A 27,063-nucleotide genomic window follows, 5' to 3' on the forward strand; every position below is an offset into this window, starting at 1 on the left:
AAGAAGAATTGTCTTGGGCCACATATAAAATACACTAACACTAATGATAGCTGATAAGCTAAAAAAAAAAAAATCGCAAAAAAAAATCTGATTATGTTTTAAGAAAGTTTACAAATTTGTGGTGGGCCACATTGAAAGCTGTGGGTCACACGTGGCCCACAGGCCATGGGCTGGACAAGCTTGCTATAGACACTCGTTCTTCTCTGGGAAACAACTTGGTTGTCAGGAGATTGTGGATAGCACTGGTTGTACTATTAGCTCTGGTCACAGGTATTGCTCTTGATACCTGGTGCTAAACAATAGCTTTGCCTGGCTGCTTCTTTTTCAGTGCTCATCTGCGGAAACCTGTGGTCTGGTTTGTCAGGGTTTGCATTCTGGTAATATAAAGGTACCTTCTGGTATAATAAATATTTGCCTGGTTGACACAATTATTAGGTCCAATCTGCAAACCAATTACTCTTTGGCCAGCTTTTCATTGTCCTTAATCCAACAGTCTAATTTCTCTGCAAACTTGACTCCAATGTTAATGGTTGAACAGAATTCTTTTATTTTAGTTGGACCTAGAGTAGGGGTATGGCTCTAGGGCCAAATTTGCCCTTCTACCTGTTTTTGCACATAAAGTTTTACTGGAACACATCCATGCTGCTTTGTTTCTTTGCCATCTGTGCCTGCTTTCATGTTACAATACAGAGTTGAGGAATTGGCCCACAAAGCCTAAAATATTTACTATCTGGCCCTTTAAGAACAGGTTTGCTGACCACTGCTCTAGAGCCACCAATGTAGTCTGGACTGGGTCACGATTCCATGCTCAAAAAGACTATTTGCTGGCCGGGCGCGGTGGCTGACGCCTGTAATCCCAGCACTTTGGGAGGCTGAGGTGGGCGGATCACCTGAGGTCAGGAGTTCGAGATCAGCCTGACCAACATGGAGAAACCCCGCCTCTACTAAAAATACAAAAAATTAGTCGGGCATGGTGGTGCATGCCTGTAACTCCAGCTACTCGGGAGGCTGAGGCAGGAGAATCACTTGAACCTGGGAGGCGGAGGTTGCCGTGAGCTGAGATTGTGCCATTGCGCTCCAGCCTGGGCAACAAGAGCAAAATCTGTCTCAAAAAAAAAAAAACAAAAAACTATTTGCCTTTAAAATGTCATGTGGCTTCACACCTGTGATAGAATAATGGTCCTCAAAAATGTCCACATCCTAATCCTCAAAGCCTGTGAATATGCCACCTTCCCTGGAAAAAAGGACTTTCACTGATGTGATTAAGTTAAGGGTCTTCAGATGGGGAGAGCACCGTGGATTGGCCAGGTGGGCTCAATATAAACACAGCGTTCTTATAAAAGAGGCAGGACAGTCGGAGTGAGAGCGTGCTGTGATGACAGATGGAGTGAGACAGTTGAAGGTGCCACGCTGCTGGCTTTGAAGATGGAGGGAGTGGCCGCAAGCCAGGATATGCAGACCTTAGGAATCGGAAAAGGTAAGGAAATGAATTCTCCCCTGGAGCATCCATGAGGAACCAGCCCTGCCAACACCTTGACTTTAGCCCGGTGAGACTAATTTTGAACTTCTGACCTCTAGAATGCTGAGATAAATTTGTTTTCAGCCACTAAATTTGTGGTAACTTGTTACAGCAATAGGAAACTAATAAAAGAAAGCCCAAGTAGCTGTGATAAAACTGCCACAGTTCTTCAGCTAAAGTCAGTTTAATGACAATTCATGGATCTTCTTCATTAAATCCCACTGTAGTTCGAGTATGTAGAGGGTCATGCTGCCTTTTAAGCCCAGCTAAAAGTTGGTTGCAGTACTCGTGCCTGGCATCCCTTCTATCAAATTGCAAAAATCTTATTCAGTTTGAACAGAGTTGCGGGTATTTTCTTGGTCTCAACTGAAGGCTGTAGTGAGGGCTCTTGTCAAAGTGAGTCCTGTTTTTGACGACAGTAGATTGAGAATTTCTCACCCTCAGCTTTCCTAATTCTGGACCTCTGGGGTGGTTGCTGTGAGAAATGCTTGGTGAGATGCCGAGGTGTGGCGGTTCACAGGCATTGCTGTGTGCCGTGGTCCTGCTCCGTCTAAGGACCTGTCAGGGTGGCTGCAGGGTCTCACCCACCTGACTGCTCCCCAGAAATGTTTCCTGAATGAATACATTGCCGAGACTCTAACCAGAGGCTTGCTCCCTTCCACCACCACCCCACAGCCTATCGCTGGGAAGGCACTAATTCTGCCCCTCTCTGCTTGAGGGTCATCTCTTGAGTGTTAAGGCGTAGGTGTCCCTATGTAGCTTGCAAAATCTGCAACTTGTGGAAAACTCCTTTCTTAACATATGTAAAATACTAATGCTGACCTGCACCAACAATTGCAGCAAAGTTCTAGCAGAGGCTGTGGGACATAAGCCAGGGGCTCAGACAGATCGGAGTCCACTGCCCCTGCTCTGAAGCACTGGGTGATCTGCTACACATGGCAAAGGTAAAACCGTGAAGACTTCAGCAGTATCATGTACCACCAGGTGGGAGAGTTTAATGCCCCGTGAGTTATGTGGCGACCAGAGAGGGGATTTAGCATGAAGTATTTAAAGCTGGAGGTTTCTCGGTCCTCAAGCATAAGGTTCTGCAAATGAAACACAGTTCAGAGCACAACTGTTTTCTTCTAAGGCCCGTTTGTACTCCTGACCCTGAACTAACACCCTCATCAACAGAATCCAAGCTTCACAATTAACTAAAATGGGGTGACACAAAATTCAATCCTTATTGAAACTGAGCTCCTCTGGAGCTCACATTTCATGAAAGTTTGTGGACATCATCTCACTGGATTCTCACATCTCATTGGATCTGTTCCTGAGAGGAAGAGATATCTATACACAATAATCAGAGAGGAGGCCCCATATCTATGTTTACACGATAGGTTCCCACCATCAGCCCCTGTCGTGGGACTCGTGGATGAAAGCACAACTGAAGAGCTATTTCCAGACAGAAGGGGAGAAAAATCAGGAGGTAAGCCAGCAAGCTGGATTTAAGAATTTTCTTTGACATTTCCTTCTAGAGTGTCTGAAACATCTGACACCCTCTCCTTCCTTGGTTTTTGTAAATTCTACTTTTCTGACAGCAAAAAGTCCTACTTTAAAAAGTTGTCTAAACAGGTGCTTCTCAAACTTTAATGTGCACACAAGTCACCTGAGGATCTTGTTAAAATAGACTTTGATTCAGTAATGCTGCGGAGGTGGGCCCCTTGCAGTTCCAGCGAGCTCACAGATGGTGGCGATGGCAATGCTGCCGGCCTGGAGACCACTTTTTTTTTTTTTAAGAGGTGGGTTCGGGTAGGGCTGGGCACGGTGGCTCACACCTATAATCCCAGCACTTTGGAAGGCCAAGGCAGGCAGATCACCTGAGGTCAGGAGTAGAGACCAGCCTAACCATCATGGGGAAACCCTGTCTCTACTGAAAATACAAAATTAGCCAGGCGTGGTGGCACATGCCTGTAATCCCAGCTACTCGGGAGGCTGAGACAGGAGAATTGCTTGAATCCGAGAGGCGGAGGTTGCAGTGAGCTGAGATCACACCGTTGCACTTCAGTCTGAGCACCAAGAGCGAAACTCTGTCTCAAAAAAAAAAAAAAAGTGGGTTCTTGCTGTTGCCCAGGCTGGAATGCAGTAGTGCCATCATAGCTCACTGCAGCCTCGAACTCCTGGGCTGAAGGGGATACTCCTGCCTCAGCCTCCCAAGCAGGTGAGATTAAGGGCTTGAGCCACTGTGCCTGGATCCGCAGGTCACATTTTAAGGAGGAAGAGCCTAGAAGACATCTGGTATTTAAAACAAAACTCATCTTTTTTTTTTTTAATTATCAAAAATGATTTCTTTGAGATGAAGTAACTACATAGATTTTGCAGTACTATGGAATACTTATATTTAAAGTTACAAACACAAAGACTCATCTTATAAACTTGCTCCCATCCCAATTATCTCCCTTGTGCCTGTGATTCCATTATTCAATTTCATATTTTTGATAGATGCTGATTTTTTTCCATTCTCAATCTTATGCCCGAATCAGTTGATTTCTTTTCCCCATTCATTGGCTTTTCCTGCCTTTGGTCTGTTGTCCCTCCACAGCAGCCTGTTGCTATTTAGCACTTTTTTTTTTTTTTTTTTGAGATGGAGTCTTACTCTGTTGCCCAGGCTGGAGTGCAATGGCGTGATCTCGGCTCACTGCAAGCTCCGCCACCACTACGCCCAAATAATTTTTTGTATTTTTAGTAGAGACGGCGTTTCACCATGTTAGCCAGGCTGGTCTCGATCTCCTGACCCCATGACCCTCCCACTTCGGCCTCCCAAAGTGCTGGGATTACAGGCATGAGCCACCATGCCTGGCTGCTATTTAGCTTTCTTAAAACAGGTCATCCCCTTAAAAACTTACGGGAGTTGATTACCTGACTCCTCAAATTGAAATTCCTTGATTTGGACCTCAAACCTCTCCAATGTATTGTTTGTGTCAGAAAATGTTGTAGCATTCTTTTTTTAATGGACCCAAAAAATGTACATATTTGTGTACATGTTTTAATATACGTATGCTGTAAAATGGCTAAATTGAGCTAATTAACATAGGCACACCCCATATGCTTTTCATTTTTTTTGTAGTGAGAACACTTAAAAATCTCAACGATTTTTAGGCCAGGCACGGTGGCTGACACCTGTAATCCCAGCACTTTGGGAGGCCGAGGCGGATGGATCGCTTGAAGTCAGGAGTTCGAGACCAGCCTGGTCAATGTGGTGAAACCCTGTCTCTACTAAAAATACAAAAAAATTAGCCAGGCATGGTGGCACATGCCTGTAGTCCCAGCTATTCGGGATGCTGAGGCAGGAGAATGGCTTGAACCCTGAGGGCAGAGGTTGCAGTGAGCCAAGATTGCACCATTGCACTCCAGCCTGGGCCACAGAGCGAACCTACATCTTTTTTAAAAAAAATAAAAAATAACAGTGATTATTCAATATAATACATTAGGTATAGTTGCCATATTGTTTGATAAGTGTCTTGAACTTACTCCTGTCTAACTGGAATTTTAAATTCTTTGACCAGCATCTACCAACCCCTACCTCACTCCCCCAGTGCATCGTAACCACCATTCTATTCTCTGCTTCTGTGAATTCATTTTTAGATTCTGCATATATATGACATCACATGTTTGTCTCTCTGTGCCTCGCTTTTTTTTTTTTTTTTTTTTTTTCTTGAGATAGGGTCTCACTCCATCACCCGAGACTAGAGTGCAGTGGCACAATCACGGCTCCCTGCAGCCTCGGCCCCTGGGGCTTAGGTGATCCTCCCACCTCAGCTTCCCAAGCAGCTGAGACTATAGGCATACACCAGTATGCCCAGCTAATTTTTGTGGGGTTTTTTGTTGTTGTTGTTGGTATTTGTTTGTAGAGATGGGGTTTTACCATATTGCCTAGGCTGGTCAAACTCCTAGGCTCAAGCCATCCCAAAGCGCTAGGATTATAGGCATAAGCCCCCCTGCCCAGCCCTGCCTGGCTTATTTTAATTAACAAATGTCCTCCAGGTTCATCTAAGTTGTTGCAAATGATAAGACTTCTTCCTTTTTAAGTCTGAATAGTATCCCATTGTGTATATGAACCACAATGTCTTTGTCCATTCATCTGTTGAAGGACATAGGTTGATTCCGTATCTTGGCTCTTGCGAATAATGTTGCTATGAACATAGGAGCGCAGATACCTCAACACAGAGCTCATTTCCTCTGGAATCCCAGTAGTGGCATTGCTGGATCATGTGGTAGTCTTATTTTTAATTTTTTGAGGAACCTACATATTGTTTTCTATAGTGGCTGCACTCATTTACATTCTCACTGACAGAGTGTACAAGGGTTCCCTTTTCTCCACATTCTTTGAGCTATTTTGAAATATAGAATAGACTTTTGTAAATTATAGTCACCCTCCCAGTCTATCAAACCCTAGAGCTTATTTCTTCTATCAAACTGTATATTCGTACCCATGAATCAAGCTCTCACCTCCCTTTCCCCTACCCCTCCCAGCCTCTGGTAACCATTAATCTATTCTCTATCTTCATGAGATCTGCTGTCTCGGCTCCTACATATGAGTGAGAACATGCAATATTTGTCTTCCTGTACTTGCCTCGTTTCACTTAACGATTCTAGTGCCATCACGTTGCTGCAAATGAGTGCCATACTTTTTATGGCTGAATATTCTGTTGTGTATATATCTCCCCAATTTTTTTTTTTTTTTTTTTGAGACAATCTTGCTCTGTTGCCCAGGCTGCAGTACAGTGGTGCTATCATGGCTCACTGCAGCCTCTGCCTCCCAGTTTCAAGCAATTCTCCTGCCTCACCCTCCCAGGGAGCTGGGACTACAAGTGTGCACCACCATGGCTGGCTAATTTTTTATTTTTAGTAGAGATGGGTTTTCACTATATTTCCCAGGCTGGTCTCGAGCTCCTGATCTCAGGTGATCCACCTGCCTCGGCTTCCCAAAGTGCTGGGATTACAGGCGTGAGCCACCACGCCCGGCCTGTACCACATTTTTTTGTATCCATTCATCCACTGATGGGCACTTAGGTTGATTCCATATTTCAGCTGTTGTGAATAGTGCTGCAATAGACATAGGAGTGCAGGTATCTCTTTGATATATTGATTTCCTTTCTATTGGATATATACCCAGTAGTGGAATTGCTAGATATATGGTAGTTCTATTTTTTTAGGAATTTCCATATAGTTTTCTATATTGGCTGTACTAATTTATGTCTCATCAACTGTGTACAAGGAATTCCCTTTCTCCACAACCTTGCCAGCATCTGTTACTTCTTGTCTTTGTGTGTGTGTGTGTGTGTGTGTGTGTGTGTGTGTGTGTGTGTGTGTCCTTTTTTAAAATTTTACTTTAAATTCTGGGATACATGCGTAGAACACGCAGGTTTGTTACACAGGTATACATTTGCCATGGTGGTTTGCTGCACCTATCAACTCATTATCTAGGTTTTAAGCCCCGCATGCATTAGGTATTTGTCCTAATGCTCTCCCTCCCTTTGTCCCTCACCCCCCAAAAGGCCCCAGTGTGTGGTGTTCCTCTCCCTGTGTCTATGTGTTCTCATTGTTCAACTCCCACTTAGAACATGTGGTATTTGGTTTTCTGTTCCTGTGTTAGTTTGCTGAGAATGATGGTTTCCAGCTTCATCCATGTCCCTGCAAAGGACATGAACTCATACTTTTTTGTGGCTACATAGCATTCCGTGGTATATATGTGCCACATTTTCTTTATCCAGTCTATCATTGATGGGCATTTGAGTTGGTTCCAAGTCTTTGCTATTGTAAATAGTGCTGCAATAAACATATGTGTGCATGTGTTTTTATAGTAGAATGATTTATAATCCTTTGGGTATATACCCAGTAATGGGATTGGTGAGTCAAATGGTATTTCCGGCTCTAGATCCTTGAGGAATTTGCCATGTTGTCTTCCACGGTGGTTGAACTAATTTACACTCCCACCAACAGTGTAAAAGCGTTCCTTTTTCGCCACAGCCTCGCCAGCATCTGTTTCCTGACTTTTTAATAATGGCCATTCTAACTGGCATGAGATGGTATTTCATTGTGGTTTTGATTTTCATTTCTCTAATGACCAGTGGTGATCTTTTTTTCATGTTTGTTGGACGCATAAATGTCATCTTTTGAGAAGTGTCTGTTCATATCCTTCGCCTACCTTTTTACGGGGTTGTTGTTTTTTTTTTCTTGTAAATTTGTTGAAGTTCCTTGTAGATTCTGGATATTAGACTTTTGTCAGATGGATAGATTGCAAAAATTTTCTCCTATTCTGTAGGTTACCTGTTAACTCTGATGATGATTTCTTTTGCTGTGCAGGAGCTCTTTCATTTAATTCGATTCCATTTGTCTATTTTGACTTTTGTTGCAATTGCTTTTGGTGTTTTAGTCATGAAGTCTTTGCCCATGCCTATGTCCTGAATGGTATTGCCTAGGTTTTCTTCTAGGGTTTTTGTGGTTTTGGGTTTTACATTTAAGTCTTTAATCCATCTTGAGTTAATTTTTGTATAAGGTGTAAGGAAGGGGTCCAGTTTCTGTTTTCTGCATATGGCTAGCCAGTTTTCCCAGCATCATCTATTTATTTTATTTTGAGATGGAGTTTTGCTCTTGTTGCCCAGGCTGGAGTGCAATGGCATGATCTCAGCTCACTGCAGCCTCTGGCTCCCAGGTTCAAGCAATTCTCCTGCCTCAGCCTCCTGAGTAGCTGGGATTACAGGCATGAGCCACCATGCCCAGCTAATTTTTTTTTTTTTTTTTTTTTAGTAGAGACGGGGTTTCTCTATGTTGGTCAGGCTGGTCTCGAACTCCCGACCTCAGGTGATCCACCTGCCTCGGCCTCCCAAAGTGCTGGGATTACAGGTGTGAGCCACTGTGCCCGGCCTTCCCAGCACCATTTATTAAATTAGGGAATCCTTTCCCCATTGCTTGTTTTTGTGGGGTTTATCGAAGATCAGATGGTTGTAGATGTGTGGTGTTATCTCTAAGGTCTCTGTTCTGTTCCATTGGTCTATATATCTGTTTTGGTACCAATACCATGCTGTTTTGGTTACTGTAGCCTTGTAGTATAGTTTGAAGTCAGGTAGTGTGATGCCTCCAGCTTTGTTCTTTTTGCTTAGGATTGTCTTGGCTTGTCTTGGCTATACAGGCTCTTTTTTGGTTCCATATGAAATTTCAAGTAGTTTTTTCTAATTCTGTGAAGAAAGTCAATTGTAGCTTGATGGGAATAGCATTGAATCTATAAATCATTTTGGGCAGTATGGCCATTTTCATGATATTGATTCTGCCTATCCATGAGCATGGAATGTTTTTCAATTTGTATCCTCTTACTTCCTCGAGCATTGGTTTGTAGTTCTCCTTGAAGAGGTCCTTCACATCCCATGTAAGTTGGATTCTTAGGTATTTTATTCTTTGTAGCAATTGTGTGTGGGGGTTCACTTGTGATTTGGCTCTCTGCTTGTCTATTGTTGGTGTATAGGAATGCTTGTGATTTTTGCACACTGATTTTGTATTTTAAGACTTTGCTGAAGTTGCTTATCCGTTTAAGGAGTTTTTGGGCTGAGAAGATGAGATTTTCTAAATGTTCAATCATATCGTCTGCAACCAGAGACAATTTGACTTCCTCTATTCCTATTTGAATACCTTTATTTCTCTTGCCTGATTGCCCTGGCCAGAACTTCCAATACTACATTGAATAGGAGTGGTGAGAGAGGGCATCCTTGTCTTGTGCTGGTTTTCAAAGGGAATGCTTCCAACTTTTGCCCATTGGCTATGGGTTTGTCATAAATAGCTCTTATTATTTTGAGATGTTCCATCAATACCTAGTTTATTGAGAGTTTTTAGCATGAAGGGATTTTGAGTTTTATTGAGTATCTTGAACCAGTTTTGCATCCTAGGGATGAAGCCGACTTGGTCATGGTGGATAAGCTTTTGGATGTGCTGCTGGATTCAGTTTGCCAGTATTTTATTGAGGATTTTTGCATTGATGTTCATCAGGGATATCGACCTGAAATTTTTTTTTGTTGTTGTGTCTCTGACAGGTTTTGGTATCAGGATGATACTGGCCTCATAAAATGGGTTAGGGAGGAGTCCCTCTTTTTCTATTTGGAATAGTTTCAGAAGGAATGGTACCAGCTCCTTTTTGTACCGCTGGTGGAATTCCATCTGGTCCTGGGCTTTTTTCGGTTAGTAGGCTATTCTTGCCTCAATTTCAGAACTTGTTATTAGTCTATTCAGGGATTTGACTTCTTCCTGGTTTAGTTTTGGGAGGGTGTATGTGTCCAGGAATTTATCCATTTCTTCTAGATTTTCTAGTTTATTTGTGGAGAGGTGTTTATAGTATTCTCTGATGGTAGTCTGTATTTCTGTGGGATCAGTGGTGATATCCCCTTTATCATTTTTTACTGTATCTGATTCTTCTGTTTTCTTCTTGATTAGTCTAGCTAGAAGTCTATTTTGTTAATCTTCATAAAAGCAGCTCCTGGATTCATTGATTTTTTTTTTAAGGGCTTTTTTTGTCTCTATTTCCTTCAGTTCTGCTCTGATCTTAGTTATTTCTTGTCTTCTGCTAGCTTTTGAATTTGTTTGCTCTTGCTTCTCTAATTATTTTAATTGTGATGTTAGGGTATCAGTTTTTGATCTTTCCAGCTTCCTGATGGGGGCATTTTAGTGCTATAAATTTCCCTCTTAATACTGCTTTAGCTGTGTCCCAGAGATTCTGGTACGTTGTCTTTGTTCTCATTGGTTTCACAGAACTTCTTTATTTCTGACTTAATTTCATTATTTACCTAGTAGTCATTCAGGATCAGGTTGTTCAATTTCCACATAGTTGTGTGGTTTTGAGTGAGTTTCTTAATCCTGAGTTCTAATTTGATTGCACTGTGGTCTGAGAGACAGTTTCTTATGATTTCCATTCTTTTGCATTTGCCAAGGACTGTTTTACTTCCAATTATGTGGTCGATTTTAGAGTAAGTGCTATGTGGTGCTGAGAAGAATGTATATTCTGCTGATTTGGGGCGGAGAGTTCTGTAGATGTCTAATAGGTCCGCTTGGTCCAGAGCTGAGTTCAAGTCCTGAATATCCTTGTTAATTTTCTGTCTCATTGCTCTAATATTGACAGTGGGGTGTTAAAGTCTCCCACTATTATTGTGTGGGAGTTTAGTCTCTTTGTAGGTCTCTAAGAACTTGCTTTATGAGTCTGGGTGCTCCTGTATTGGGTGCATATATATTTAGGATAGTTAGCTCTTCTTGTTGCATTGATCCCTTTACCATTACGTAATGCCTTTGTTTGTCTTTTTTGATCTTTGTTGGTTTAAAGTCTGTTTTTTCAGAGACTAGGATTGTAACTCCTGCATTTTTTTTCTTTCCATTTGCTTGGTTAATATTCCTCCATCCCTTTATTTTGAGCCTATGTGTGTCTTTGCACATGAGATGGGCCTCCTGAATACAGCACACTGATGGGTCTTGACTCTTAATCCAATTTGCCAGTCTGTGTCTTTTAATTTGGGCATTTAGTCCATTTACATTTAAGGTTAATATTGTTATGTGTGAATTTGATCCTGACATCATGATGCTAGCTGGTTATTTTGCACATTAGTTGATGCAGTTTCTTCATACTGTTGTTGGTCTTTATATTTTGTTGTTTTTTTGCAGTGGCTGGTACTGGTTTTTCCTTTCCATATTTAGTACTTCCTTCAGGAGCTCTTGTAAGGCAGGCCTGGTGGTGACAAAATCCCTCAGCATTTGCTTGTCTGTAAAGGATTTTATTTATCCTCTGCTTATGAAGCCTTAGTTTGGCTGGATATGAAATTCTGGGTTGAAAATTCTTTTCTTTAAGAATGTCAAGGCTGGGCTCATGCCTGTAATCCCAGCACTTTGGCAGGCCGAGGTGGGTGGATCACCTGAGATCAGGAGTTTGAGACCAGCCTGGCCAACATGGTGAAACCCCATCTCTACTAAAAATACAAAATTAGCCAGGTATGGTGGTGGGTGCCTGTAATCCCAGCTACTGGGGAGGCTGAGGCAAGAGAATTGCTTGAATCCGGGAGGCAGAGGTTGCAGGGAGCTGAGATCGCGCTATCGCACCCCAACCTGGGCAACAAGAGTGAAACTCTAGCTCAAGAAAATAAATGTTGAATATTGCCCCCCACTCTCTTCTGGCTTGTAGGGTTTCTGCAGAGAGATCTGCTGTTAGTCTGATGGGCTTCCCTTTGTAGGTAACTTGACCTTTCTCTCTGGCTGCCCTTAACATTTTTTCCTTCATTTCAACCTTAGAGAATCTGACGATTATGTATCTTGGGGTTGCTCTTCTCGAGAAGTATCTTAGTGGTGTTCTCTGCATTTCCTGAATTTGAATGTTGGCCTGTCTTGCTAGGTTGGGGAAGTTCTCCTGGAAAATATCCTGAAGTATGTTTTACAACTTGGTTCCATTCTCCCCGTCACTTTCAGGTATACCAATCAATTGTAGGTTTGGTCTTTTCACATAGTCTCATATTTCTTGGAGGCTTTGTTCGTTCCTTTTCATTCTTTTTTCTCTAATCTTGTCTTCATGCCTTATTTCAGTAAGTTGATCTTCAATCTCTAATATCCTTTCTTCTGCTTGATTGACTTGGCTATTGATGTTTGCTTGTGCTTCACAAGCTTCCTGCTGTGTTTTTCAGCTCCATCAGGTAATTTATGTTCCTCTCAAAACTGGTTATTCTAGTTAGCAGTTCCTATAATCTTTTATCAAGGTTCTTAGCCTCCTTGCATTGAGTTAGAACATGCTCCTTTAGCTCAGAGCTAAAGTTTGTTATTACCCACCTTCTGAAGCCTACTTCTGTCAATTCATCAATCTCATTCTCCATCCAGTTTTGTGCCCTTGCTGGAGAGGAGTTGCAATCATTTGGACGAGGTGAGGCATTCTGGTCTTTGGAATTTTCAGCATTTTTGCGCTGGTTTTTCCTCATCTTCATGGATTTACCTACCTTTGATCTTTGAAGCTGATGACCTTTGGATGGCGTTTCTGTGTGGGGGTCCTTTTTGTTGATGTTGATGTTGTTGCTTTCTGTTTTCCTTCTAACAGGCCCCTCTGCTGCAGTTCTGCTGCAGTTTGCTGGAGGTCCACTCCAGACCCTGTTCACCTGGGTATCACCAGTGGAGGCTAACAGAAAAACAAAGATTGCTTCCTGCTCCTTCCTCTGGAAGCTTCGTCCCAGGGGGGCACCGGCCTGATGCCGGCTGGAGCTCTCCTGTATGAGGTGTCTGTTGACCCCTGCTGGGAGGTGTCTCCCAGTCAGGAGGCACAGGGATCAGGGACCCACTTGGGAAGGCAGTCTGTCCCTTAGCAGAGCTGGTGTGCTGTGCTGGGAGAATCCTTCTTGTCAGGATCAGCTGTTCTCTTCGGAGCTGACAGGCAGGAACAATTAAGTCAGCTGAAGCTGCACCCACAGCCGCCCCTTCCCCCAGGTGCTCTGTCCCAGGGAGGTGGGAATTTTATCTGTATGCCCCTGACTGGGGCTGTTACCTTTCCTGCAAAGTATGCCCTGCCCAGTGAGGAGGAATCTAAAGAAGCAGTCTGGCCATGGCTGCTTAGCCTATGCCATGGTGAATTCCCACCCAGTCTAAACCTCCTATCTCCTTAGCACTGTTGGGAAAACTGCCTACTAAAGCCTCAGTAATGGCGGATGCCCCTTCCTGCACCAAGCTTGGTCATCCCAGGTTGACTTGAGACTGCTGTGCTGGCAGTGAGAATTTCAAGCCGGTGGATCTTAGCTTGCTGGGCTCCGTGGGAGTGGCATCTGCTGAGCGAGACCACGTGGCTCTCTGGCTTCAGCCCCCTTTCCATTTCCAGAGGAGTGAACGGTTCTGTCTCACTGGGGTTCCAGGCGCCACTGGGGTATGAAAAAAACTCTTGCAGTTAGTTCAATGTCTCCCAAACACTCGCCCAGTTTTGTGTTTGAAACCTAGGGCCCTGATGGTGTTATCACATGAGGGAAGCTCCTGATCTGCAGATTACAAAAACCAAGGGAAAAGGGTAGTATCCGGCTGGGTAGCACAGTCCCTCACGGCTTCCCTTGGCTGCGGGAGGGAGGTCCCCTGGCCCCTTGAGTTTCTGGGGTGAAGCGACGCCCCACTCTGCTTCTGCTCACTCTCCATGGGTTGTACCCACAGCCTAACCCCTGTGAGATGAACTGGGTACCTCAGTTGTAAATGCAGAAATCGCCCGCCTTCTGCATTGTTCTCACTGGGAGCTGCAAACCAGAGCTCTTCCTATTCTATCTTGGCCCCTCCCCTCTTTCTTGTCTTGTTTTATAAAAGCCATTTTAACTGTGGTGAGATGATATCTCATTGTGGTTTCAATTTGCATTTATCTGGTTAGTGATACTGAGCTTTTTTTTTTTTTCTTTTAAGACAAGGTCTCACTCTGTTACTCAGACTGGAGTACAGTAGCTCAATTATAGCTCACTGCAGCATCAGCCTCCTGGGCTCAAGCCAGAAGCCTCCCACCTCAGCCTCCCAAGTAGCTGGGACCACAGACAGGCAGGCACTACCACTCCCAGCTAATTATTATTATTATTTTTGGCAGAGGTGGGGTCTCTCTATGTTGCCCAGGCTGGTCTTGAAATCCTGGGCTAAAGCAGTCCTCCCACCTCAGCCTCATGCAGTGCTGGGATTATAGGTGTGAGCCAACAGGCCTGGTCCCTTTGCCCAATTTTAAATTGGGTGTTTATTTTCTTATCAATGAGTTATAAGACTTCTTTATATATTCTGGATACAATTCTCTTATCAGACGTATGAGTTGAAATATATTTTTCTTGTTCTGTGGGTTGTCTTTTCACTTTGATAGTGTGTTTCTTGTTTTGTTTGGTTGTTTTTAGATGGGGTCTTGCTCTGTCACCCAGGCTGGAGTGCAGTGGCACAATCATGGCTCACTGCAGTTGCTACGTCCTGGGCTCAAGCAATCCTCCCACCTCAGCCTCCCAAGTAGCTGGGACTACACCACCATGCCTGGCTAATTGAAAAAATTTTTTTGTAGAGACGAGTTCTACCTGTGTTGCCCAGGCTGGTCTCAGATTCCTGGGCTCAAGAAATCCTCCTGCCTTGGCCTCCCAAGGTGCTGCGGTTATAGGTGTGAGCCATCATGCCTGGCCAATGGCATTATAAGCACAAAAGTTTTCCATTTTGATGAGGTCTAATTTATCTGTTTTTTTTTTTTTTTTTGGTCACTTTTGTTGTCATTTGAAGAAACTAAAGCCTAATCCAAGGTTGTGAGAACGTTTTCCCGTTTTAAGAATTGTGTAGTTCTAACTCTTACATTTAGGTCTATGCTCCATTTGGAGTGAATTTTCGTGTGTGGTTTAGGAAGCGGTCTAACTTCATTCTCCTGCATGTGGATATCCAGTTGTCCTGGCACCATCTGTGCAAAAGATAGTTGTTTCCCCATTAAGTTTTTCTGACACCTTGGTCAATTCATATTTGACAATACATGTAAAGATTTATTTTTATGTTTTTTGAGATGAGGTCTCACGCTGTCACCAGGCTGGAGTGCAGTAGCATGTTCACTGTTCACTGCAGCCCCAACCTCCCAGGCTCAAATAATCTTCCTACTTCGCCTCTCAAGTAGCTGGAATTACAGGTGTGCACCACCATGCCCAACTAAGTTTTGTATTTTTGTAGAAATGGAATTTCACCATTTTGCCTAGGTTGGTCTCGAATTCTGGGCTCAAGCAATCCTTCTACCTCAGCCTCACAAAGTGTTGGGGTTATAGGTGTGACCCGCTGTGCCTGGCCAAAGTTTTAGACCCTCAATCTATGTCTATCTTATGTCAGTCTCACATAGTCTTATTGTAGTTTTATATCTTGTTCCTTCTTTCAAGATTGTTTTGGCTACTCTGGGTCCCTTGCGTTTCCGTATGAATTTTAGGATCAGTGTGCGAATCTTCTTAACTTGGAGCAGATGCTATAGAAGACTCCCAATAGTGAACTGAGGACCAAAAGCCTCTACATGGTGAAGGAAAGATTAGGGAACCAGGCAGGTTATTTACTGGTACTAGGTGTATTTTGGAAATTTCCTAAAGAGTTGTTACCTCTGGGGGTGAGGGTACTCCCTACTGCCATGCAGGCCTCAATTTCCAAATGGTTCAGTCAAAAGACTGGATTTAGAGGATTAGAATTCCAAGAAATCCAAAGGTTCAGGAACAGAGGTGGCCAGGGCAGGGCTCCAGACAGCTCTATGTAGACCAGGCCCTGGAGGAGAGTTGAAGGTTATGTGTTGTTTCCACATTGACCTAAAGCAATGGAGACTGGCTTAGACTCTTACTGCTATTCAATCCTTCCTTTAAAGGGCCAGTGTCCTCTTTTGATGAAGGCTCCCACAGAACTGACTAGGAAGGGCCATTCAATGGCCTAGGGCCAAAGTCCTTTTGGTTGTACACATGAGCTGGTGTGTTCTCAAGTGGGTATATAGCAAAGGGTTAAATACATGAGCTTTGCTCTCAGGACTGGGATTGAAATCTGAGTCTTACTATTTCTATCTGGGTAAACCTGGTTGAGTTTCTTATCCTCTGAGCATGAGTCATTCTGTTTTTGAGATGGTCTCACTCTGCTGTCCAGGCTGGAGTGCAGTGGTGCGATCACGGCTTCCTGCAGCCTCGACCTGCTGGGCTCTGAGCATCAGTTTTGTTACTTCTACACACCTTGTAGTGTTCTTTTATTGGGTGGGGGTAGGGGGTGACATAGGATAATGCAGGGGAAGCCTTGGCACAGTGCGTGACTCAGTGAGTGGAAGATGCTATTTTGGACAGACCCCTGAGCTTCCCAGAAAGCTTTCAGACTCTCTTGAGGACATTGTGTGCCATGGGATGTTCCTTGGAACCAAGGCACTCATATTAGCATCATATATAATACAAAATAACTAAGTAGAAACGTCTGGCCATTCCCTCATATTCTGAGAGTCTTCTGTTTGTTTGCACTGTGTGGCCATGAGGCCTTTGTTCTGGTGTGATGATGTTGGCACTTGGGGTAGATGCCAGTGGAAGAACTCAGTCATTTGACTTAAAAAGGGGAGTAGGGGACAGGGAGGAAGAGGGGAAAGCTCGGCAGTAGGAAAATGGGTGGAGAGGAATATGGAGGGAGAGTTGGACTGATGCCGGAAGAAGTAGAAGTCTTGTGTCGATGTTGAAAAGCAGTATTTCCACAAAGTTCTGCCTTGTCATAGGTGGGGTTGTCGTCTTTCATACCCACAAGAAATCTTCCATAAAGGTCTGTACTACTCTTCATGGCTTTGAAGTAGGTTTTGTGCTTTAAGAAAGTGTTCTGGATGCATAGAGATGTTGAGATAGGACAGTAAGGCAAGAGGACAGTGGCTGAATCTTTTTCTTACCTATATCTGATGTGATTCCTTCACGCTAACCTCCTGCTGGATCTGCAGAGCTGGAAGGGGAATTTGATGGTGGGTGCTTTGGGTGGAGAGGGTGCTGTGGGAGCAGTGGGTACAAGCTGGTAACAACCAGCTCCTACAAGACACAAACTCCATCCAGGACTGTATTTCCGGGTTCTTCTTCCTCATGGCTTGAATCAAGAGGGGAACATAAGGGGTCAATGATTTGACCCACAGTGAACTCAGTAGTAAGCACCAAGCCTGTTGAAATGCTTTGCATGTATTTCTTTCCCCTTTCCGGCTGGATGGTCCATTGGCACCCATCACTTCTCTGCTGTCTCCTAAGCTAGAAACCTGGGATCCATATATCCTAGATACATAGATAGGTTATCTAGAATAGTAAGGGCTTGTAATCCTAGGCCCTTACTACTCCTCTATCAAGAATGGGCAGGTGTGTTGTCTTTAGCAAATGTTAGTCACATGAGTGTCCATAGTGGTCTCAGGCATTCCCGTGAAGCTTCTATGCTACAGGCAGGCCTGGGGGCAAGTGTGCAGGTACCAGCCTGGAGTCTGGGGCTGGGAGGACCTGCTGGGCACTGGGTTTTACTGGGGTAGTGCTGAGGTCCAAGGTTGAATCTGGGACTCGCTTCCCTCTCTTCCCCCCATGCAGAGGGTGTTCCGATGTGTGCTGCGCTGCCTGCGGCTGAGGGACGGGTCGGCACAGGTCCTGTGAACATGTCCTCCCTGCCCTCTCCAATGCGTCTTTTCTTAATATTTGCATGCAACACCCAGGTGCTGTCATCTCTCACATGGTTTTCTTAGCGCTTAGGGTATTTTCATGCACGGATAGTTGAAGATGTTTCCATGGGGGGACAAGCACTGAAAGTCCTCCTCCAGTATCTCGCAGCTGTCCTGTTGCAGCATGCTGCATGTATTAACTCACGGAATCTTCCTATCAACTCTACAAGGTGGATGCTATTACTATCTCTACCTCAACCAGGGAACTGAGACAGAGGTGGGTACGTTGCCAAGGTCACAAAGCTGCTAAGTGTCAGAAGCCAGACAGTCTGGCTCCAGAACAAGGTGTACAGACTCAGCCTGAGCCTGCAGGCCCGAGTTTCAATTCACAACCCCTCAAAAACTTGATATATGACTTGGGTGAGTACGAATGTCTCTGGACCCCATTTTCCTAGTCTATCACATGAGAGTAGCATAGGTGACTTGTCAGCTGCTTTCCTGCAGCCTACCCAATTCAGTGATTTCTATTCCTTAACAACACTGGGTGATCGCTTTACTGTCACCCACCATACTGTCCTCAATCCCACCTCTGCCACTAGCCCTGCCACTTCCTTCCCTGCCCCCAACTGCCTGAGCTGCTGCTCCGTGACCTTGTTAGATAACCTTGTGTATCAGTGTCCACATCTGCAATATCAGGGAAATACTTATCCCCTAGAGATCCCAGCTCTTCTGTTCCGTTAGAATTTCATAGGACAAGATGAAAATAGAGGCAGTCACCTGCAGCATAGACATCTTTTGAGTATACAGAGATTTTTTTTTTTTTTTTGAGACAGGGTCTTGCTATCGCCCAGGCTGGGGTACAGTGGTGTGATCTTGGCTCATTGCAACCTCTGCCACCCAGGTTCAAGCAATTCTCAGCCACTTGATTAGCCAGGACTATTGGCATGCAGCACCATGCCCAGCTAATTTTTGTATTTTCAGTAGGGAAGGGGTTTCACCATGTTGGCCACGCTGGTCTCAAACTCTTGGCCTCAAGTGATCCGCCCACCTTGGCCTCCCAAAGTGCTGGTGGGATTACAGGTGTGAGCCACCACACTCGGCCTGAGTATATAGAGATTGTTGGAATCTTTGACAGAATGACTTTGGGCCTGCATTTCTTCAGTTAGCCTCTCCCATTCTCCCAGATCTGGACATCACTCATTGTCAAGAAGGCCTCCCCAGAAGCCCAGGAAAAACGTTCAGCTTAAACAAACAAACAAAAAAACCCGTTCAGCTTAAACATGGAAATCAAGAAAACATCCAAGGCCATTAGAAATGCTTTTATTTATAAAAGAACTACTTAAATATAAACATCTCTACATAGAAACACTCTTCACAAAAGGACTCTTGCATTACTGCCTTCTGACCACGACCAGCAGAGACACTGTGGATGTAAGGACTCCACGGTGTCTCCCGACTCCCAGGATTTTAAGGCTAAATGTACACTTGGAGGAACAGGGGCTGTAAGGCTATTTCTTCCCTTTCTTTTAAAAGACAAATTTCATGGTTTCCCATTCCAAGATAGGCTTCATAGCTGGGGAAGATCTTAAGATTCTTGGTCTAAGGGGTAAGCAAATATCTTCCTGAGACTGGGAGGTATGATCCGGCACTTGGGAATCTGGCTTTGAATGTCATCTCTGAAGCATGGAAGTTAGTGGTGAAAAAATCTTATTTCCAAGTCTAGGATAAGCTACTTCTGGAATGGCTTATCCCAATTCAAGTAAATCACAGGTGTTATGTTGTCTGCATCTATGGATGTAACTAAACAGTCATTAGGGTGCTTGGATGAAGAAGAAAGACATCCAGTCTTCCACTAGGCTCAACTGGTTTCAGCTCAAAGCAGAACTAATACTTTTAATGGAATGGCTGGAGCTCTCATACTGTTACTCTAGGAAAATCTATCAATTATTGAGTCCAGGGCAGGGGGGCCACCAGACATCACAGACTGTGTAAAGACCATCAAAAAGGTGTCATTGAGGTTGGGTTATGGTGGCTCACACCTGTAATCTCAGCAGGGAGGCGGGAGGGTTGCTTGAGCCCAGACGTTTAAGACCAGCCTGGGCAACATAGCAAGACCCCATCTCAGAAAAAAAAGGGGGGCAGTGATTGTACCTAACAACGGAAGAGAATCTTTCAGATGAAGGGTCAACAGAAAATAAAGACCCTAAACACTTCTAAAAGTAGAACGCAGTTGAATTTTGCATAACTAATCTGGGAATGGAGTAAAAGAAACAAGGTTACAGAAGGTAGTGCTTTAGGGACTTTAGAAATTAGGGGCAGTATGTATGAGAATGTGTGCTGGACACTGGAGGTGTCCCAGGAGCTTTGAAGCACTAGGTTTGGTTCAATCCCGACAAACTCCCAGCCATGTGCAAGCACTGCCTCACGGGGTGCCCAGAGCCATGAATTCTTTTCATCTGAGTTGGCATCCGGTCAGCTGAGCATGGAACATGGGGCCACCCCAAACGCCGTACAGCACAACCATTACCAACACTGTCTATTGCTAGAGCACAGCTTCCTGCATACATAGGACACTGGGCTTCTGACTGCAAGTTTCTCCTTTCCAAAAGCCAGCTCCAAGACTTGTCTCTCTTCTCATGGTCACTAAGTCATTTGCAAAGCCCCAGGGTCCATTTCAAATTCTAGAGATTCTAGTGAGCATCAAGGTTTACAACCCAATCGAGGAGAACAAGATCTGTGGTGTGCTCCACCATGCCATAGTTAAGCAACGCAGACAGGGCCTGTGTCTCAGGAGCAGGCGCCCTCTCGGTGGGCCGCCAGAACCCTCGGCGGACTGAAAGCAAAGGCAGCAAGGCTGGGTGGCAGGCAACGTGGGCTCAGGTGTACTCGGTTTTGCGGATATAATTGGAGGGAACGTAGCCCTTCTTCCCGTTAACCTCAGCTAACCACCACTCTGTATTTCCTGTAACATCTTTAAACTCGAGGATCTTGAGTTTCTGATTGGCTGACACGCTCAGCTCATTTGGGTTTCGTGCCTTGAAGGTGTAGACAGCAAAATAGACCTGTGTGAGGGAGAGAGAGAAAATGGGAAATTGCTGGGAGCAATGCCATCCAACAGCTTCGTGCGGTGTTGGGGAGGGTTCCACATCCACATGCCCACATGTGGCTACTGAGCCCCTGAAATATGGCCAGTGAGACAGAGGAACTGAATTTTTAATCTTATTTAATTTTAACTAAAATAAATTTAAATAGGTACATATGGATGACGGCTACCATAATAGGGATGACTAAAAGAAAACACCAATTTGGCCGGGCACAGTGGCTCATGCCTGTAATCCCAGCACTCTGGGAGGCTGAGATGGGTGGATCACCTGAAGTTGGGAATTTAAGACCAGCCTGGCCAACATGGTGAAACCCCACCTTACTAAAAATACAAAAATTAGCCGCGCGTGGTGGCACACACTTCTAATCCCAGCTACTCACGAGGCTGAGGCAGGAGAATTGCTCCAACCCAGGATGCAGAGGTTGCAGTGAGCCAAGATCGTGCCACTGGACTCCAGACCCTGGGCGACAGAGTGAGACTCTGTCTTGGAACAAACACCAATTTGGGAGGCTGAGGGCAGATCACTAGAGGTCAGGAGTTTCAGACCAGCTGGTCAACATGGTGTGAAACCCCATTTCTACCAAAAACACGAAAAATAAGCATGATGGTGAACACCTGTGATCCCAGCTACTCCAGAGGTTGTGGCAGGAGAATTGCCTGAACCCAGCAGGCAGAGGTTGCACCACTGCACTCCAGCCTGGGCAACAGAGCAAGACTCCATTTTAAAAAAACTACCTTTTCAGTCTTTTAGAATTGCTTTAAAGGGTGGAAGACGAGCATACTCTTTCATACCTCCAACACAAATTATGAAAAAGAAAAACCAGAAAACCACAACCAGCTTCAAAGAAAAGTTGATCTTTAGATGCCACAAACAAAGATCTCATGATCTAATGCCCATGGAAGGGAGGGGCTCAGGGAGGAGGAGAAGCCATGAGGCCCATGGGGGCCAGAGGGAGGGACACGTGCCCCAAGGGCTGGAGCTTTAGGACCTGGTCAGGGACTGGAGCTGAGACTACAACTACATTCCCTGCTCGAACTCAATCTAAGAAAGGTCCTTCTTTTCCCTTTGATGTGTCTATAATCACTGTCTGCTTGGTAGGCCCAGAATGGGGATGTTTGACCCGGGAAGTAGGTAGTAAGAGAAATCACCAGAAAAACGAGCATGCACAAAGCTCGGCTATGGCACTGAGGAATGTGCTATGGGAAGCCTGAACTGAGAAAGTGGGTAAAAACTGGACTCTTAGAATCCAGACAGTGGCAGAGGCAGCACCTCTACAACCCAGGACACGACTGGGCCTTCCCATGAGGGCAAATCCTTCTGGAGATGAGCTCGCAGACAAACCGACAGTCAACACAGGAAGATGCTCCACTGAAGAGCAAGCAAAGGCAACAAAGGGTGCAGCAAAGACTCTGCAGCTGTGAATCTGAAAATGGCTTTAAAGCATACAGGTTAGTTCAAGATATGGCCAGGTGTGGGTGGCTCATGCCTGTAATCCCAGCAAGTTGGGAGGCCAAGGCAGGCAGCGAGGTCAGGAGATCGAGACCATCCTGGCCAACATAGGGAAACCCTGTCTCTAATAAAGTAGTCCCAGCTACTCAGGAAGCTGAGGCAGGAGAATCGCTTGAACCTGGGAGGTGGAGGTTGCAGTGAGCTGAGATTGCGCCACTGCACTCCAGCCTGGGCGACAGAGCAAGACTCTGTCTCAAAAAAAAAAAAAAAAAAAAAAACCCCAAAACGTTTGAGATACAAAGCCTACAATCAAACTCATAAACGGGAACAGGCCATTACAAAGAGAATAGGAAAAACTGGGGCTGGGCACAATGGCTCACGCCTGTAATCCCAGCACTTTGGGAGGCCGAGGTGGGCGGATCACTTGAGGCCAGCAGTTCCAGACCAGCCTGGCCAACATGGTGAAGACTGTCTCTACTGAAAATACAAAAATTAGCTGGGTGTGTTGGTGTACACCCGTAATCCCAGCTACTCAGGAAGCTGAGGCATGAGAAATGAGAATTGCTTGAACTTGAGAGGTGGAGGTTGCAGTGAGCTGAGATCATGCATTCCATCCTGGGTGACAAACTCCTCAAAAAAAAAAAAAAAAAAAAGTATGGTTACTTGAATCAAAAACCAAACAAGTGGATTAAATGGATGTTATACAACTGAAGAATTAGTGAACTGGAAGAATAATGAAGTTGTCATTATGGCACCTTTTAAACACCCAGTGACACAGAGGGGTCCAGGAATAGCCTGTGAAGTATCAGCAGGGGAAGGTGCTCAGAAGGCTCTGATGGCAGAGATTCCTTGTGTGCTTGAAAGGTGTGTCTGTGAGCTCATCTCAGATCACCCCTAGGCCTCAGGCAAGCCGCTTCTGCCTCACCCCCGCTGGTACCCACAACACATCTGCTGCCGCCTGTGCCACAGTGGCAGGCTGCTTACGCGCTCACCTGGTTGCCTTCTGCCTCACTGCCGTCTGGCTCTGTACTTCTGTCTTCCGGAGCCTGGGCTGTTCTTGCACATCCTTTGACGAGGTCTTGACTTTGCCCATTTCGTCCTGGTACGGAGTAGCCAACTATTTCTGGATGCCTGAAGTTCCGGTAGCTCCTCGGCGTGGCAGTGGGTTGGTTTACGTCTCTAGCTACATCTGCAGAGTCCCCTGACCTTGGCTGGGAGGTAGAGTCTGGGTCCGAAGGGCATCTGGAAGGACTACTCTCTGAATTACTCGGATTTAGGGATGCACTGAGAGTTCCTTGGTCACATTCCTTTGGCGGAGGAGATGCATCTTGAGGCTGCTTCTGGCAAGACCCCGAGGTAAAGGATACAGCCATGCTGCTGGGGTTGAAGGTCAGGGTGCTGCCGCTGTTCTGGCGTGGGAACCTGGGGGAGGAGCTGCCGTGCTCAGACTCTGTGGAGGAGTGGCTACCCACGGAGGCATCGGAGTGGCTGCGGCGAGGATTGTAGGGCTTTAGGAAGGAGCTGTACACGAAGCCTTTGGTGACTACAAAGGAAACAGGAAATATAAACAAGAACTCTTAGCAGAAGGCTGGACAGACAGAGGGAGCATTGAGAGAAAAAAAACTGATCTAGGTTATTCATCTGTAAAATGAAGAGTAAAACAAAAACTCAAAAGCCAGGCCAATAGTGAGAGACACAAAATAAAATGCCTAGTGACAAAGCGGCTTGGAACAGTCCCAGGATGTGATGTGTGTAGGTAGAGATGAAGAGCCGCAGCTGCCTGCCGGTTCATTCATGTTCACAACCTCACGACAGATGCATGCTCAGGAGGCCCATGGCCAACTGAGAAGACAGCAATGAAAACAATCCATGTCTGGGAACCGGCATGGGAAGAGAATGTCATAGGACACTGAGATCATGCCTAAGAGAAAGGCTTGATTAAGTCTATGTTCAAATACAGCAAGTGTGGAAAAGACCGAGTTAAGAACCAGCCTCGGCCGCGCACGGGAGCTCATGCCTGTAATCCTAGCTCTTTGGGAAGCTGAGATGAGAGGATTGCTTGAGCCCAGTTCCCTGGTCAACACAGCGAGACTTCATCTCTATTTGAAACAAAACAAACTGGGTACACAGTGGCTCATACCTGTAATCCAGGCACTTTGGGTGGCTGAGGAGGGCAGATCACCAGAGGTCAGGAGTTCACAACCAGCCTGGCCAACATGGTGAAGCCCCGTCTCTATTAAAAATACGAAAATATTAGCCGGGTGTGGTGGTGCGCGCCTGTAATCCCAGCTACTCAGGAGGCTAAGGCAGGAGAATCGCTTGAACCCAGGAGCCAGAGGTTGCAGTGAGCCAAGACCACGCCATTGCACTCCAACCTGGGCAACAAGAACGAAACTCCGTCTCAAAAAATAAAATAAAATAAAAAAAAAGCCTTAGCTCAAGAAGCCCCTCCATAGACCTCCCTGCCCTCTTTCCCACCAGGACACGTGAATCCTTTGCTCTGAGACTCTGGATATACTGGAAGAATGTTCTAATGTAGGAAACTGTTTGTTAGAATATACACGTAACGTGTACTGCACATGGTTCACTTTAATAAATTGCCCAAGATGATGACCAAGGGGGCTTTCGGCTAAAACTCAAGTATAAACTAGGGATTGCGTGAGCATCCACGTGACAATTGTTCATAACACTGTCAAGGCACAGGCCCAGAGTATGTAGCCTCCACGAGAACAATGGCCATCGCTCTACTGATCTTTGATGCATTTCCTGTACCTGACAGCTGATCTGAATACTGTGGCTTCCTGCTACCACTTCTCAAGTTTGAGTAGATAAAAACTGAAGGATGGAGCAGTTTCTTAAACAGCTTGGGACTTTAGGTCCATCTGTCTTTGACCCCAGCAGTAGCTGTCACCTGATGTCACCCTAACAGGCTCCATCCTCTGTCCTTCCTGTCCCACTTTTAATCTCTCGTTCTGGGTAAGCAGAAGTGGGGAGAAAAAAAATCCACAAGATGCTTTTAAAGAAACCAAGAAATGTGACATTTTTCAGTTCTGGGTGGTGAATACATAGATGTCTGTCTAGATAGGGACCACAATCCCTACCTAAAATGCTTAGGGCCAGATATGTTTTGGAATTCAGATTCTTTTTAATTCTGGGAAGGTAGTCAAGTACCTATCCTATATATTTTGTAAAACCCCCCAGCAGGGTCAGCACCCCGTAATCAATTCTGTTAATGAATATTCAGAATGAGATCCTGTCATTTGCGGCCACATGGTTGAACCTGGAGGACATGTTAAGTGAAATGAGCCAGGCGCAGAAAGACAAATACCATATAATCTCATTCACGTGGAATCTAGACAAGTTGATCTCATAGAGGTTGAGAGTAGAATGCTAGATACCAGAGGCTGGGGGTGGTGGACGGGGAGGTGAGTCTGGGGAGAGGTTGCTCAACAGGTACAAAGTTAGGAGAAATAAGCTCTGGTGTTCTATTGCACAGTAAGGTTACTATAGCTAATGATAATGTATATTTCAAGATGGCTAGAAGCCAAGGATTCTGAATGACATCTCTGCAAAAAAATGACAAGTTTATAGCCTGGGCAACACAGGGAGACTGTCTCTACTAAAATAAAATTAACTGGGCATGGTCATGCATGCCTCTGGTCCCAGCTACTCAGGAGGCCGAGACAGGAGGATTGCTTGAGCCTGGGAGGTGGAGGCTGCAGTGAGCCAAGATTGTGCCACTACAATCCAGCCTGGGTGACAAAGCTAGACCCTATCTCAAAATTATCGCACCATACCCCATAGATACGAACAAGTATGTGTCAGTTATAAACTAAAACTTAAAGTATCTCACATAATTGCAAATAGGAAAGTTCTGATGTTTTTGTGTCATTCATGTTGGAGCTGTAGTCATCCATCCATGATGTGAGCAACCTCTTGGCTGAATCAGATTGCAATCAAGCATTTAAAAAAAAATAAGGCCAGGTGCCGTGGCTCATGCTTGTAATCCTGGCACTTTGGAAGGTCAAGGTGGGATGGATCACCTGAGGTTAGGAGTTGGAGACCAGCCTGGTCAACATGGTGAAACCCCGTCTCTACAAAAAATACAAAAAGTTAGCCAGGTGTGGTGGTGCATGCTACTTGTGAGGCTGAGGCAGGAGAATCACTTGAAGGCAGAGGTTGCAGTGAGCTAAGATCGTGCTGCTGCACTCTAGCCTGGGTGACAGAGCTAGACCCTGTCTTAAAAAATAATAAAAATGAAAAATACATACACATGACTATTCACACCAAAAGGGATGTTACAATTATAAATAGTCTCACATCACCTTCATTCAGGTTTTGGCAAAAGTGTTCTGAAAAAAATCCTTGTGTTTTAGAGCTTTTTGGATTTTGGAAAAAGGGATTACAGATCAGTATCATCCCTTGTATACTTACTTAAATTCTGTAAATCACTCTCCCTCCAAAAAAGTTGTAAGCTGTTTTTAAAGTAATTCCCTAAATAGTCATGAGGTAAAACTGTCATGGGGAGAAGAAAGCAAATGAAATCCCACAGGTTTTTAATTTCCACAAGACAAATTCATGGAAACTGGAAGAGGTGCTGGGTGCGGTGGTCACACCTATAATCCCAGCATTTTAGGAGGTCCAGGCAGGAGGATGGCTTGAACCTAGAAGTTGGAGACCAGCCTGGACAACATGGCAAGATGTAATATCTATAAAATTATTAAAAAATTAGCTGGGCATGATGGCATACCTGTAGTCCCAGCTAGGACAGGAGGATCCCTTGAACCCAGGAGTAATAAGCTATGATTGTGCCACTGCACTCCAGCCTGGACAACAGAGCAAGACTGCCACAAAAAAAAAAAAAAAAAAAA

At 44.9% G+C, this 27,063-nt stretch overlaps 1 protein-coding gene across 4 annotated transcripts in view; it reads right to left on the reverse strand.

Annotated features, from left to right (window-relative positions):
- Positions 1–18,943: 18,943 nt before the first annotated feature.
- Positions 18,944–27,063, reverse strand: part of DNMBP (dynamin binding protein) — a 135,096-nt gene continuing 126,976 nt past the window's right edge. For all 4 annotated transcript variants that reach the window (XM_034931272.3, XM_034931271.3, XM_024930435.4 and 1 more), the window contains 2 exons: positions 23,185–23,735; positions 18,944–20,701 (listed from right to left, as the gene is read on the reverse strand). In XM_034931272.3, the coding sequence (XP_034787163.2) occupies positions 20,516–20,701; positions 23,185–23,735 (737 nt within the window). In that variant the 3' untranslated portion in view covers positions 18,944–20,515. The remainder of the gene's footprint in view (positions 20,702–23,184; positions 23,736–27,063) is intronic.

This window comes from Pan paniscus, chromosome 8, assembly GCF_029289425.2.
Source record: "Pan paniscus chromosome 8, NHGRI_mPanPan1-v2.0_pri, whole genome shotgun sequence".
In the NCBI taxonomy this organism is placed as follows: domain Eukaryota; kingdom Metazoa; phylum Chordata; class Mammalia; order Primates; family Hominidae; genus Pan; species Pan paniscus.